We start from the raw sequence: 16,184 nt of genomic DNA, 5'->3' as shown, positions 1-16,184 counted from the left end.
CAAATAAATAAATAAAATCTTTTTAAAAAAAGGCAGAATTCCATACATGTATAAATCATGGCTGTTTTAGGGAAATCTCTAAAATTCATTATTTCAATAAATGTATCTTTAAAAGGTGGTTGTTTTTATTACTCTATGGTTAATATAACATTCTTACTAAATAGTGCATTAAGTTGTAACACAAGATGACTTGAATCCCTTCCTACATTTTTTCAACCATATTTGGCATCAGTTGAGATGTTCCTGGTATCTGAAAAAAAAAATTGTTAATTGCCAAACTTGACTGCTAGGCAGTATAAAAAGTTAAATAATGAGAAAAGAAAAGCGTGAAGTGTCTGTTCTTTGCCACATACATTTTGGTTTATTTTTTCCAAAAATATTTATGAGGTTGTTCTGTTTTGTGGAAATGGAAAATACAAGAAAATAACTTAGTAGAAGAGCTGGCAGTTTGTGCACATGGTGATATATTGGTGTTCTGTCTGGAGTCACATCTTCCTCACTGTCATCTTTCAGTGCCTCCCTGTTTGGTTACTGCCTAAATTATAATAATTTACTTGATATCAGGGCCTGAGATTCCAGGCATGAGTTGACATTTTGGGAGTACTGGCTTTCTCTAAGAGCAGAATGTAGTATAGTGACAGTGTCATTAGGGAAACACTAAGGCAACATGAGCTACCATTTAGGATACAGATATAAAAAATGAAATAGTAATCCAGTAAGGCCCAAGAATATTAGCTGGATTTACCAGACTCCAGGCTGTGCTTGAAATAAAGTATATACTATGTATACCATATATAATTTAAATGCTAGGAAAAGTAAGTGCATTTTCAGGAAGTGTATTTTCAGGAAGATGGATAAATATGTTTTTAGGCAATGGTATATGCGCTTAGTATACTTTAGGATTTTATATCAATAACTTAGATTTCTAATAATAGCAATAATTTCCTTTCTAAAACCTGTGAAAGCAATTTAAGATTCCATAGTCTGAGTAATCTGGAATGCATACACATAATTATTATGGTCATTATTTTTTAATTTCATTGATGTTTGAAGAAACTTAAATATAATCTAAGGAAGTCTTAAATATTAGAGAAAAAAGATTAGACAAAAATCAGTAGAGACTGTATATTTGCAAGTAACACTGGGTATATTCAATAATAGAAATAACTATTGAACAGGAAATGTTATTTCTAGATTTATTTTTCACTTCATGGAAAAAGCCTGGTAATACTGACAGAAGAATTGTCTTTTTATGTAATAGACATGTTTAAGATCTTCCCTTTGTTCTTTTGAACTTTGTTACATGCGTGCTTTTATTTTTAGGTTTGACAATTTGTGGACATAATTGCCTCCTGACGGCAGAATGGATGTCTGCAAGTAAAATAGTATGTCGAGTGGGACAAGCTAAAAATGACAAAGGAGACATTATTGTCACAACCAAGTCAGGTGGCAAAGGAACCTCAACAGTGTCTTTCAAGCTACTTAAACCTGAAAAAATAGGTATCATCTTACTTTCTATTTTTAAAGAGGAAAATGAAAATGGGTTTTGCCTTTCAAAATCTAAAACTGGTAGATTTGTATAAAATTTACCTGCTCTCACATCTCATTAACTTAGATTATGTTTATTTGGACAAGAATGGGATATTGGTTAAAATTTGCATTACTTTTGGAAAGGCAGTTTGCTGGGTAACAGTGAAACCTAAGGATGATGATCATGAGAGAACTATCCTAAATTCTTTATAAATCTTATTTCTTTAACAATTTGCTTTGCCAATTTTAGTTCCTTGATCTTGAACACAGTAATTGCATTTCTTTCTATTATGCAGTCGAGATTTGAGATAAAATATCCTCCTCATTTGGCCAAATTAGCAATAGTATTATCTAAATAATGTTCTTGTTTCCTTCATTTTCTCCATCCTTTGAGGCCAGGACAAAATGTTGCCTGGCCAAAATGTGCTTTTAGCCCTCCAAACAAGAAATAAGCCCTCTTTTTTGTATACTGTAGCACTTTAAGTGTTACTTTTTGTGCACTTAACACTTGCTTCCTCATATTGGGGGTAGTTAAGAACTTGATCCGAGGAGGTGGACTCTGAATACTAATCTGGGCTCTAGCACTACAAACTGTGGAACTTCAATGCTAGATTTTTTGTGGGTAAAAGTGGAACAACAATATTAGCTACCTTGTAGGATTAAATGAGTTAGAGCATGCATGTAAAGTACTTAGTATAGACCCTTACACAAAGTTAATGTCAGATTCATCTTTATGGTCCTAGAATGTCTTGTACATGGTTAGTACTTGATAAATATCTGTATAATGTAGGACTATCACAAACATAATTAAGCCCAGGTCATACTTCTCTCTTATACTGAAAAGTAAATAATTTTGCAAATTGTTTTTGTTTTCTATCTTAAGAGTGTAGAGCCTTTCTATAGCATTATCTTCCTTAAATTCCTAGATTTTTTTTTCCATAAATAAAAATTCAGGTAAGGAATTTAAGGGAGAATACAAAATGGAATTTTATATATAAATATATGCATTATATATGTGTACATATGCAGACACATGTCTATGCATATATACACATATATAATATCCTTGTTTTTGTTTACTCATTTTTAACATCTTCAAAAACTGAAAATTAAAGCAGGAACTTGTTATCAGTTTTCTGGAGGAACTTAAAACATTTTGGCAGAATCCAGCAATGTCTTATATTTATATAGCAGATAAAGACAACTTATTTGAACGTTTTAATTTTATTCTGAAGCATCCTGCCCAGGACTTAGCACAATATAAACTCAATAAAGGTTTATTGAGCCTAACTTAGGAGTATCTAGACTTGAGAATAACCTCTAGCAAAGCCTCTTGTTGCATTCTGGCAGAAGTGTGGGTGCTGATGGAATTTGTGGGTTCACAAAGGGTCATATAGCTAGAAGTTGCCTGGGATCAAATACCTTCCTTCATGAAGCATTCACAGCCCCCAGCTGTTCTTCTGCTCATTGGCCCTTTGCCCATTTTCTGTTTCAACTCAAGTTTAGAGATAGTAAGCCTGTGAGTCCTATGCCAAAGTGATTGACAAAGAACTCAGTCACATAAGAGGGTACCATAATTCAGAGATTATCATTTGTTCACAGGTTCACCCATTTTTCCTGAATATCCATCCCAGTCATTTCCATTACACAAGCCATGCATTTCTTGGAAATGTTTTCTTTATATACAGAATTGTTGGATATTTTTTGAGTTAACCAAATTAATTTTACTATTTATTGTTTGTAAAATACATTTGTTTTAGCAGAAATTTTTCTCAGAGGCTTAGTGTGCCTTCTCTGTTGAATAATGTACAGTGAAACCATGAACCAGGAGGTGTTATATTTACCTTTTTATAGATTCTTAGTGTTTTTAGTCAAGCCACCAGCCATTAAAAAAAAAAACAAAAACCAAATGAAAAAATCAGAGCTTTTGTGCTCTCAAATTTCTCAAAAATTACCTTAGCATGCATTTTGTATTAGGTCTTTAAAAAGTGAAACAATAGGGAAAGGCTTAGTCTGTATCTCCTCATTTTGGTAGGTCTTTTGGATCAGTCTGCTGTGTGGGTTGATGAAATGAATTATTATGATATGCGTACTGACAGGAATAAAGGAATTCCCCCCTTGTCTCTGCGTCCTGCTAATCCGCTTGGCATTGAGATTGAAAAGTGAGTACCATCTTGCCTTCAGTTTTCTTTATTGCTGAAAAGTTGTATATACTTACGAGTAAAGAGAGTTAAACTCCAGAAACATCCAGGGAAGCACAGTTGAAGATATTTCTCTTGTTGGGATACAAGTGTTATTTCTGAAGCCTGGTCAGCTTTGCTGCCTTGTGAATGTTCCAATTAGTTAAAAATTTTGGTGAAAACTACTTACCTCTTTAGTTTTTTGAGTTTACATTTTGTGAAGAAGAAAAGTATCTTGAAGTTTGTAATAACTAATACTTTTAATGTTAGGAGAATTAATTCATTATCCGGGGCTGGTGAGTTTAAATATTTAGATGGTACTTGAAATCAAAACAGAGTTTTCCATGTGCTTGATGTTTTTGGGAAATATTTTAGAATGATTAGGCCCACTGTAGTCTTTTATTTTGTTTACAACCTCTGCCTATAATTCGTATTTAATCTAGACTTACTGTCTCAGAATTGTGGCAGGTAAATGAGAGTTTTCAAGATGTAAACAAATCTGTAATTTTCTATTCTTAATTGCTAGGATAGTGTTTTAGCAACTTTTATAATTAGTACCTTTATCCTTGCATCTTACTTAATTCATCTAACGCATTAATTGTGTCAAATTTATTTTCTAGCCTTGGTGATTCTGCTCATGGAATTACATACTGAATGTTGCTCTGTAAACACTTACTGAAGGTGACAAATTAGTTCTGTTAACACTTTAACCGTAGTTTTAAGTTTTTCTAGGAATGGGGAAAATTGTCTCCTAATCTTTATATATTTAACCTTCAAGTCTACACTTGAAGACCATTAGTAATTCAAATAACAAGCTTCTTTTTCACCTAGTGGGGTTTTACCTCTGGCTAAGAGGAAGGGAGCAAGTGTTTGTCTTGGGAATTCACCATGTGTTGAAAAATCCTGGGGCTTAGCAGCTTTTAGTGAGCTTGGACTGTCCTAGGTCACATCTTTAAAGCTCTTTGGCAGTATGGGTCATTCTGGAGCTGTTTTAAGGATTTCAGTGCTCTATAAATTAGGAGTTTGAGGATCAAGAAAGTCCAGAAAAGAATGGTAATTGCTAGCTATTTAGTTGAGCACAGTTTCAAGCATGAATAGACTGCAGTTGATACGAAGCCTTTTAACAGCCTGCTTCAATACTCTTGAAAGCCAGCTTCTTTCCAAGGCCTGCCACAAAAGAAGCATAGAGCAGGAGCTCCTTTTTGATTGTTCTTTCATAAGGAAAATACAGTTTTTATATATGGGCACAGGGAGTATAGGAATATTGTATGAATTTTAGATGAGCTTTAGACAAAACTATCAAAGTTAGGATTAAATTGAATGTTTACTACCATAAAATGGATTTTCTTAATTTTCAGTTGGCATATAACACACCCCCTTTTTGACTTCTTTACCCTCCTTCCACCTTTTAATTGTCTTTATTATTTCTGTTTTTGCTGCTACCCAGAAAAGGGGTAGGCTTGGACTCTCTCTAATAGCACTTTTTCTTAATATGTGTCGGTATTATTCTTAGGGAACATTGGTAACAACAGCCAGGAATAATGGCACTAAAAGTGCTTGGCTCTTTAGAAGTCGTCTTTTTTTCTTCTCTGAGAGGTAGTATAATTTAGTCTAGACCCAAACTCAGTTTGAGCCATAGCTCTCCAGCTTACTAGCAATAGGACTTTTGAGTGAGCTGCTTAACTACTCTTTGCCTCCGCTTCCTCAGGTGCAGCATGCCTGTGTCATAGGGTGTTTGTGAGGATTCAGTGAGTGAATGCTTTAGAAGAGTGTCGCTCATAGCAAGTGCTTAGTAAATGTTAGTCATTATTACAGTGATGCTTTGCCCTTCTTGCATAATATACTGTTCATGCTCTGCTCAGTCACTTAGGAAGAGAATCTCTTTTTAATAACTTAAGATTTCAGGGTAACAGATTTATTAAAATCTTTTTTTAATATTTTATTTACTTATTTGACAGAGAGTACAAGCAGGGGGAGCGGCAGGCAGAGGGAAAGGGAGAAGCAGGCTCCCTAAGGAGTAGGGAGTCCGATGCGGGGCTCAATCCTGGGACCCCGGGACCATGACCTTGGCCAAAGGCAGTCGCTTAGCCAACTGAGCCACCCAGGAGCTCCAAATTGTATTAAAATCTTAAATAGTATTATGTACATTAATTTAAGAAGTGCTTAAATGGCTATAAAATTAACAGTATTTCTTTCAAGCTGTTACTTAAGTTTCAAATAATAATTTGCTCAGCCATGCGATAAAGAGTAGTCTTTTGAAAAGGTAAAGTCATGACTCTCACACAAATATAAAATGAACACACGTTAAGAGCTTTTATTTAATTCATTAATTCATAGGAAAACCAGTAAAATGTTAAAACCAGTTCAGAGGAAATTCCAGAGGGTAGACATAATAGGCAGTGAGGAATGCTAAAAGATGTAGACTGGTCACATCTGCATGGTAATTAGTTGCATCTTCACCTGACAGGTATTTCTCTGGCGAAGGATCTCTGGTCCCTATCAGCCCTCCACAAGTTAACTTCTGTTTCTACAACTGAGTTGCGAGATAAGGACAGAGAAAGGCACAGGTCCCTATAGAATCGGAAAACACTGGGAAGGCCCTCCAGACCGTGAAAGGACATCCAATAGTCCTTTTGCACATTTAAAGTCTTGAAATGTTTCCAGTAAAAGAAAGACAGGCTAGAGATACTAGAAAGCAAGAAAATGAAAGGTGGAAATAGGAAGAGTTATAGAAAACAAGAGAAGAGAATGTTTTTGGCCAGAAAAATGCTTTTCAAGGTTCCTTTTTATTTTTTAAAGATACTTTCAGGAAAATAGCATTTATTTTACTGAATTCTCTGACCTCAGATAGAGAAATCTTATTTTAGAAAAAGAGAAAAGGAAAGGAAAAGCAGATGTTAAAATATCGATGTTTTATTTCCATGACTCAATTTATTTTATTTTATTTTATTTTTATTTTTATTTTTATTTTTTTAAGTAGGCTCCACACCCAGCTTGGGGCTTAAACTCACATCACTGAGATCAGGAGTCACATGTTCTACCAACTGAGCCAGCCGGGTGCCCTTCTGTCTATTAATGTCATTTGGGGGATTCTTTTATTTAATAGGTTGGGAGAGGATCTAATTTTAATTTTTAAAAAAATGTCATTAGGGAAGGAATAGTAGGGTTTTAATATTACTTGTTGAAATATATTAATTGAGAAGGTTTGAAGAATTATGATTGCTTATTATAAAATACTGTGGTCCTGATGAATTAACATTAAAGTTGTGATGTCACTTTGGAAGATGAATCAGCTGCTGGTAATTGCATTGTGAATGTTTATGAAATTCTCTTCAGCTGACAGTCAAATGTACAATGTGGAACAGTGAGAGGTCCTATAGTGTTGTGGCCAGTTCATCTGAATAAGAAAAAGCAAGTAAGAGTAGCAGAATATACTTTTCTTGTAGCTTTTTGGTGTGAGTCAGAGCTTAATAAACATTTTATTGGTGTGCCCAGCATGCATACTGTTGTCTTTCAGTTACAGTTTTAACAACTGGCATTTATTAGCCTTCTTCGACTGCTTAAGTCCTTCATATTCCTAAATTTTTCACTGAGGTTGTGTGCACATGGTGCCTGGATACTTATAAAAATGTTACTAATTGCTTGGAAAAATACAAACTTCACTTTGAACTGAGACTAGGATTTAGTTATAAAAAGTCTGTATTTCTGATTTATTATACTGATTGTCACAGATGTATGTGTTCTTTGCACAGCTTAAATTGTAAGGGAGACAAACCATTTAAATTGAAAAGGAAGGTAAAACAGGTTCATGTTAAGTAAAAGCTGTCCTGGGTTATATTCCTTTTTTCTCTAGAGAGAGGGAAAGAGAGAGAGAAAACGCACACGCATGTGCGCATGCACGAGCGGTCAGGGGGAGGCAGGAGAAGAGGGAGAGAGAGAATCTCAAGTACGCATGGAGCCCAACGGGGGCCCAGTGTCACAGCCCTGAGATCATGACCTGAGCCAGAATCAAAAGTCGGATGCTTAACAGACTGACACCCAAGCATCCTGCTAGGTTATATTTCTTCAAAGAAATATTGTCTTACTTGAGAATATTATGTTTTTGGAGATCGTACATATATGGGAGTGAGGACATAAAAATGGAGCTTTGCCCTTTTTATATTATCTACAGCTTTTTTTGGTGAAATAATTACATAGAATTGGCTGTCTAGTCATATGATGCACCACTAATACTTGTTTTATTTCTACATGAATTTATGGGCAATGCAAATCTGATTTTCTTCTCATCAATTTGGTTTTTCAATAGAAAGGAAAGGTGACCAATTCCCCACTACATTTAGAAACCAGAGACAGGTGGCAAAATAATTCTCAGTGTGAGTGTAGAAGAGAAGAGTCTTGGATAAATTTGCCTTTTAGAAATTTTTTAAAAACAGGCTTGTGGGCTGTGATACAGTGCCTAAGTCCAGAACCTGTCAGACCCCCCCCCCAAAAAAAAGAAAGAAAGAAAACAACATCATGCACAACCAAAAGCAAGCTCATAATATTTAATACAACAGAGTGAAAACAATGATGCTAGAAATCGAAAGCTAAAAGAATTGAGTGTAATATACAAACACTCAAAAGAACTATATAAGCCCACTTTTACTGTGTTAGCCTCCCCATCTTTCATCTTTCCATCTGCCAAATCAAGAAAACATGTTCTCTTTAATGCAGTAACACAACTATAACCTGGCTTTACTCTGTGGGGTGGTTAGAATTTTTCTCAAAATGATTTTTGTTTTGCTCATTCACAGGTCATTACTGTAGATTGTTCTCATACTTGAAAGCAAATTCTGATATGTTAAAAACATTCCTGTTTTATATCTGATGACTCAACCCATGTACGTGGGTCTTTCCATGGCATGGGCTAAGCCTTTCCAGAAGATTTAAATCTGAACTTACACTGCCATCTAATGGAAAGCATATATTTGAGGGTTGGCAAGAATTGTCAGCTACTGAAATTGTGTTTTGATTTCTTAAAGAAAACATTTCATGAGTGTACATAGTAGAATATGTGTTGCTCTCACTCTCCAATTCCATGGTAGTATAAAGTGTAGATTTAGTTTAAATTACTCAGAATGTACCTTGCTTTTACCGACTTGTGAAGCCATCACTTTACTTGGTGTGTTACAGCCTAAATTCCAGTTACTGTGAACAAACATTTCAGTTTTAACTCTCAAACTTCGTCAGCGCCATTGACAGAGTGCTTCTTCCTTTGCTAATACTGTTTAGGACCTTTAGCAATTCTCTGCATTGTAAATCAATTCTCCCTTCACTCTTCTTAAATTTCTGTCTTTCTAGATGTGTAGTTGTGGTTTCATTTTATACCTAAGAGTCACTTGTTCTTTATTTGACAGTAGAAGGACCAGGTTCAAATCTTGATTATTTACATGCCACCTCTCTGAGGCTGTTTCCTCACTGTAATATGGGAATATATAACTCACTATGTTTTTATGACAATCAAATGGAATGATACTTATGAAAATAGTGTGTGAAATATAAAGAACTAAGTATTAAGAATAGAAATAACAGCAGATAACATTTTTGAGCATCTATTGTGTGTTAGAAACTGCTAAGCCTTCTACATGCATTATTTATTTTAATTCTCAGAACATTCCTGGGAGGAAGATATGATCCTATTATCCAATAACTGGGAACTTAGGTTAAATAACTTCCCAAAGGTTATACAGACAAATCTAGCAAGCTTCTGAAATTGAACCCAGAGCCTGTGCTCTTAACCACTACTTACTATTATTGCTTCCCAATTATATAATGCAATGAGTCAGCTCTGCTTTTGCAGATATGTTCCCTGTGGAGCTTCATTGCTTCTAGACATTGTCATTCATTGTCTGTTTTTTTCTATTTCACATTTTGAGGTGTTTGTGTAAAAGATCAGTATATTTAAGCATACATTTTGGGACTCAGGATGCCTTCAGCTATAAGCAACAGAAAATGAAAATTAATTTAAGCTTAAAAAATGTATTTATTTTTTCTCATAATATACAAAGTCCAAAGGTGGTGGACTCCATTATTGGTTGAGTCAGTGACCTCGTAATGTCACCAAGGTGTAAGGAACCTTGGTGCTCTGGTCTTTGCACTTAGCAAAGCCCTGATTTTCTTCGTAATTGCAAATTGGCTAAAGCAATTTCTGGTATTGAAGCAATAATAACACTAAGGAATAATATAAAAATCAAATATTGAAACAATAATAATACATAATAAGGAATAAAATAAAAATCAAATATTGAAGCAATAATACACAATAATTAATAAAATCCAATAATGTCTAGATGCAAAAAGACACTATCTCTTCTTGAGTCTCCCTACAAGTATGGAGACCTTTCCCAGAAATGCTCCAGTAGATCTTTCCTCAGACATTATGGGTCAAAACAAGATCACTCAGTAGATATAGCAAAGCAAATATGATAAGCATGATTTGCTTAGGATAATTGATATTTACTCAAGGAAGGTACAGTTGTGCTATAGTGTGGGATTGTTTGGTGTGAGGGTGGAGAATGCATGTTGGATTACTAGCCAGAAGTGGACTTAATTGTGTGATTTGAGGCAAATTATTTGACCTTGCTCTTAGAATTTTGTCATTTTTTTAAAAAGATTATTTGAGAGAGATCGTGTACGTGTGTGAGTTGTAGGGGAGGGGCAGAGGGAGAGAATCTTCAGGCAACCTCCCTGCTGACCAGGGAGCCCTACCCGGGGGCTTTATTCTAGGACCCATGAGATCATGACCTGAGCCAAAACCAAGAGCTGGGCACTCAACCGACTGAACCACTCAGGAACCCCAAATTTTGTCATCTTTAATATAATTTCTGTCTTATTCTTGTAACTGATTCTTAATATAGGTCTCAGTACTCTTCTTCCAATTTAAATTTATATAGATTGGTAAAAGAGTTTTAATGTCTTCAGTAGGAAATCACTGTAAAGTAAAACTCAGTCTTAGGGGTAAATATGAAGAGATATGAGGAGATAGTATTTTGATCAAGAGATCCAATACTTTTCAAACTCCACTTGACTCATTTAGGTGCCTGAAGGAGCTATATGTATAAGAAATAATAGTACATGGGAAATGAGATACTGGTAGGTGGATTAATGCTTCACATCTCAGCCTACTAGAGCTCTCTGGTAGAAGGACATGGCCTATGCCAAATGTCTGAAGTGGATCTTCACCACTCACACTTAATGCCAAAGCTCAATTTCAAGATCTTCTGCCCTTTCTTCCTCTCACCCTTGCCCTGCCAGTGCATGGTGTGCCCATGATTGAAGAGATGAGGGTGCAAAGCCTATGGAGGCCTGGCCGTGCCCCATGTGCTTCTCTTTATCACCAGGAGACTCCATGAATAGTAATGTGGCCAGGCCCATTTCTGCTCCCTCTTCAGGAGGAGGGAGATGGGGAGGGACTCCTGGGGTAGGAGAGTTTAAGAGCTCATCTCCTAGAGTGTTACCAGACATCAGGTCTTTATCTTGTGATAAGACAGTTCTGCTTACATTTGTAAAAATAACATTTTGGTACATTGTTAATGAGATGTTTCTAAAGTATAAGAATTAGATGAATTTTAAATTTGGGTAGTTCTAGATAGCTGTATATTTGCATTGTTCAATCTCACCAGTTTAAGCATTTTTACTGTTTAGGATATGTATGACCTTTTTCATATGTGCTGTGTATATCCAGGTTTTTTTGTTTTGTTTTGAGTGTGTGTGTTTTACATATTTTCAACTTCCTTGAGGCATAATTGACAGATAAATTTGTAAGATACTTAAAGTATACATCTTGGTGATTTGATAAATGTATACACTGTGAAAGGGTTCCTACCATCTAGTTAACTAACACATCTAACACCTCCAGTACCTCACGTATTCCTTTCCTTTCCTTTCTTTTCCTTTCCTTTCCTCTTGCTTTTTTGTGAGGACATTTAAGTTCTACTCTTTTAGCAAATTTCAGTGATATAATACTGTGTTACCAACTATAGTTATGTTTTACATTTGGTCCTTCAAGACTTTATTCATCTTATGGCTGAAAGTTTGTACCCTTTTACCAACCTCTTCTTATTTCCTCCACCCTCTAGCCCCTTCAACCACTTTTCTGCTGTTTCTAGGAGTTTGACTTTTTTTATATTTCACACATTTATGCAAACCTGATAAAGGGTTTATATTCCTTATATCTGATAAAGGGCTAATGTAAATCTGCAAATTTTTTTTAAAGATTTTACTTATTTATTTGAGAGGGAATGAGATAGAGAGAGCATGAGAGGGGGGAGGGTCAGAAGGAGAAACAGACTCCCTGCTGAGCAGGGAGCCCGATGCGGGACTCGATCCCGGAACTCCAGGATCATGACCTGAGCCGAAGGTAGTCGCCCAACCAGCTGAGCCACCCAGGCGCCCTAAATTTGCAAATTTGATAAGGAGTTAATATCCAAAATACACAAAGAATGCATACAACTCAACAGCAAAAAAAGAAAAACAAAACCAATTGATTAAAAAATGGGCAGAGGAGCTGAATAGACATTTTCCAAAAAGATATGTAAATGGCCAGGTATATGAAAAGGTAAAGTCACTAATCAGGAAAATGCAAATGAGAACCACGCTGAGATATCATCTCACAACTGTGTTAGAATGACAGTTATCAAAAGGTCAAGAGATAATAGATGTTGGCGAAGATGTGGAGAAAAGGGAACCCTGGTACCCTGTTGAGAGGAGTGTAAACTGGTGCAGTCATTATGGAAAACAGTATGGAGATTCCTCAAAAAGTTAAAAATAGAACTACCGTAGGATCCAGCAATTCTACTTCTGGGTGTATATCCAAAGGAAATGAAAACAGGATATTGAGATATTTGCACTCCCATGTTCATTGCAGCTTTATTCACAATAGCTAAGGTGTGGAAACAGCCTAACTGTTCATTAATGGATGAATGAAGGTGCATATATGTATAATGGAATATTATTCAACCATGAGAAAGAAGGATATCCTGTCACTTTGCAACAACATGGATGCGCCTTGATTGCATTATATCACACAGAGAAAGACAAATACAGTTTTGTTTTGTTTTGTTTTTTAAATAAACACGTTGAACAGGATTTAACGGTTAAACCCATGGAGGCTGTGTAGTCTCAACCATTTCACCAACACATACAACTGCTGTATTTGGTTTTGTATCTGCATTTGGTACTTGTTTCTTTTACTTGCTATTATTGTATCATAGATCCTTTCTTGATGCTGTTAATCCCTCTTCACACTTCTCCCATTATGGGTAGGGAACCACCTAACTGTAATAAAACTACAGGGCTTGAGTGAAGGATAAAGAAGCTCAGTTTGGCTTCTCAGAGTCCCTTTTTGTTGCTTTTTTGTCAGCTGTGTCTTTAATCTGTGAGACTGATCCCTGTCAGAAGAGGATTTCACATAGTTGAGTAAGTCATCAAGACTGTTAATAGTAGGGATTTAGTTGATATCAGATGATTCTGTAGTGCTTTTTGATTTTGTTGAGACAATTTAACTTTCTGAACAAGCGAAGTATTAGGACCACATAGAATGCCAGTTTAAGTATCGAATAAAAGTAAGGTTGACAAAAAAGTGGTAGGTATTTCTCCATGCACTTTTCCCTCACACCATTGACAGACCCCCACTAATTCATCTTGCTGTTCTTTCCAGTTTAGACACATGATCCTTGACATAGCACTCTAGACAGACATTGCCCACCAATTAAGGTAGAACTGTGGGGTATGGCCTATGCATATCAGAAGGAGGTGTTTCTGGTTACTTATTAGGGCTCAGCCCTTTACACTCAATCATTATATTCCCCAAAAGTTCTAACTTGGAGGCATGATATACAAATAAATAAAATGAGAAAAACTTCCAAAGGTGACAGAATTTTATTACTAAGAAAGTATCAAACCAGCAAGAAGAATACAAACCAAAATAAACTTCTAAAAATGCAGAGTTCTCCAGCTCCCTCTCAGAGATCCTGTCTGGTAAAAATGACCATTAAGGTTATGGAACACACACACCCCAAGAATATTCAGACTGTAGTCTTTTAACTTTTGACCCAGTGAGGAATGATGTGAGATTGACTTAGTCTTTGAGTTGCTAACACTGAGGAGGCCAGCTGGATGTCCTTGACTCTCCTAAAATCTCATTTTACCTTGTCTGTTACTGTAGTGCTAAGCAGGGCTTTCTTTCCCTCTAATTAATAAAAAGAAAACATCATAGTGAGAAAGGTAAGTGATAGGAAATAAAGTGGATCTCTTGCTCTCGACTGAGGTACTGGCACAATAGATGTTGGATTCTAAATTAAAGTGCAGGGTTTACGGAGGAAATCAGCTGGTTTTGTTGTTTGCATCCCTTGCTCTTTTAGGGAGTATGAAGCAATGAAGGGAGCCAGTAGTAATAGGAGAGAGTTTGTGAGATTCTTTGGTGAAAGCTGTGCTAGGCTGTGAAGGGGAGGTATGGTGAACATGTACTCTTCTTCACTCATAACTGGTGAGTGTGGCTTCCATGGAGCCACCAGGTAAAAGTGTTCCTTGCATTTGTGCACTGGAGAGCACTGGAATGGTGCACATGGACAGTAGAGGTGTCTGCCCTAGGAAAGATGTTTCCTGGGACCAGATGAGTACCTCACTGGAGAGAGCAGGCTCCAGGCTATTTTAAGTTGTATGTCAGGTGACTGGTCACCTGCAAGTCAAAGAGCTCCATTAGAGATCAGAGAGTATTTTTGAAAAAGATGGAGCATTGATCTTGGACCACACTGCTTAGTTTCTTTTTTATTTTTTTATTGTTATATTTCTTTCTTTTTTAAAAAAATTTAAATTCAAGTTAGTTAACATATAGTGTAGTATTAGTTTAAGGAGTAAAATTTAGTGATTCATCACTTATATGTAACTCCCAGTGTTGATCACAAGTGCCCTCCTTAGTGCCCATCACCCATTTAGCCCATCCCTCCACCCCCCCCTCCTCCAGCAACCCTGTTTGTTCTCTATAGTTAAGAGTCTTTTATGGTTTGCTTCCCTCTCTCTTTTTATATTATTTTATTTTTCCTTCCCTTCCTCTATGTTTATCTGTTTTGTTTCTTAAATTTCACATATAAGTGAAATCATGGTATTTGTCTTTCCCTGACTTACTTCGCTTAGCATAACATTCTCTAGCTCCATCCATGTCATTGCAAATGGTAAGATTTCATCTTTTTGAAGGCTGAGTAATAATCCATTGTGTATATATACCGCATATTCTTTATCCATTCCTCAGTTGATGGATATTTGGGCTCTCTCTATAGTTTGGCTACTCTTGATAATGCTGCTATAAACATTGCGATGCATGTGCCCCTTCTATCAGCATTTTTGTATCCGTTGGGTAAATACCTAGTAGTGGAGTTGCTGCGTCATAGGTAGTTCTATTTTTAACTTTTTGAGAAACCTCCATACTGTTTTCCAGAGTGGCTGTTCCAGTTTGCATTCCCACCATCCTCACTGCTTAATATCTGAATTGAGGCTGTGTTTGTAGTAATGTGACATCAACTCTCTCTCAGATGAGAGTGAGTAGAAGTCATTGGACCTGCCCACATTTTCTTTCTGGGTGGTGATAATCCCCACTCCCCCCAACCTTACCCCAAATACACTGGGCTATAAAACAGTGCTGTGTCCTGTCCATACCCCATGAGTTTGGGTTATCCAGTGTATGGGACTGGGGAACACATTTCAGTCAGAGGGGACAACAAGATCAGAGGAATGAAGTAAAAATTAACATGATATGTGCAGGAAAGTATAATCCCTTTGAAGTTGCTAAAGCTTTAGTTTTAAGGATTAGAGTAGCAGGAACGAGTCCTGAGAGATAAACAGGTTCGAATCACGGAGAGACTTGACTACAGAACTTGGACCTCATGCTGCACAGATGGAGATAGGGATATGGTGAGGGCTGCTAGCTCATAAGCCCATAACAGGGTTTGCCCATGTTACTTTTGCTCTTAGACACAGCTGTCTAACTTCCATCATGGAGCTTGAACTGTAGTAGTATTTAATTATTATTTGAACAAAGAAATAAATGAAATGATCCACAAGTTGGTCATAAAAATGTAGGCAAGAAAGTGAGCTGCTGGTAAGGTATTGCCTGTTACAAGCTTTTCTTAAAATTATTCTAGATATAGACAGGTAAATATGAGTATTTTATAGTTAGCTCTAATTTTTATCAGTAGGTATTAGTATTTTTAAAACAACTTTCATGTAAGTCTTTAAGAAAAACCATTTTAACAAACTAATGTTCTTAAATTTCAGTGTATACAAATTTTGGGTTTTATCCATTGAATAGAGAATGATTGTATATTTGGATAGATATCATAAACTTTAAACTCTATATTGGTATAATTCCTGTGTTTTAATTTCTTATATATACAAAGTTTATATGATAAATCAGCTGCAGTGTAGGAAATATCTTTTGTC

At 36.1% G+C, this 16,184-nt stretch overlaps 1 protein-coding gene across 4 annotated transcripts in view; it reads left to right on the top strand.

Annotated features, from left to right (window-relative positions):
- The window catches only part of EXOC2 (exocyst complex component 2), a 287,628-nt gene that overhangs the window by 61,686 nt on the left and 209,758 nt on the right, over positions 1-16,184 (top strand). For all 4 annotated transcript variants that reach the window (XM_028091090.2, XM_088024102.1, XM_028091088.1 and 1 more), the window contains 2 exons: positions 1,324-1,500; positions 3,566-3,692. In XM_028091090.2, the coding sequence (XP_027946891.1) occupies positions 1,324-1,500; positions 3,566-3,692 (304 nt within the window). The remainder of the gene's footprint in view (positions 1-1,323; positions 1,501-3,565; positions 3,693-16,184) is intronic.

Source organism: Eumetopias jubatus, unplaced genomic scaffold (assembly GCF_037043125.1).
Source record: "Eumetopias jubatus isolate StellerSeaLion01/CBP00866 unplaced genomic scaffold, mEumJub1_p1.0 scaffold_6, whole genome shotgun sequence".
Taxonomy (NCBI): domain Eukaryota; kingdom Metazoa; phylum Chordata; class Mammalia; order Carnivora; family Otariidae; genus Eumetopias; species Eumetopias jubatus.
This window is presented reverse-complemented; position numbering and strand designations above follow the sequence as displayed.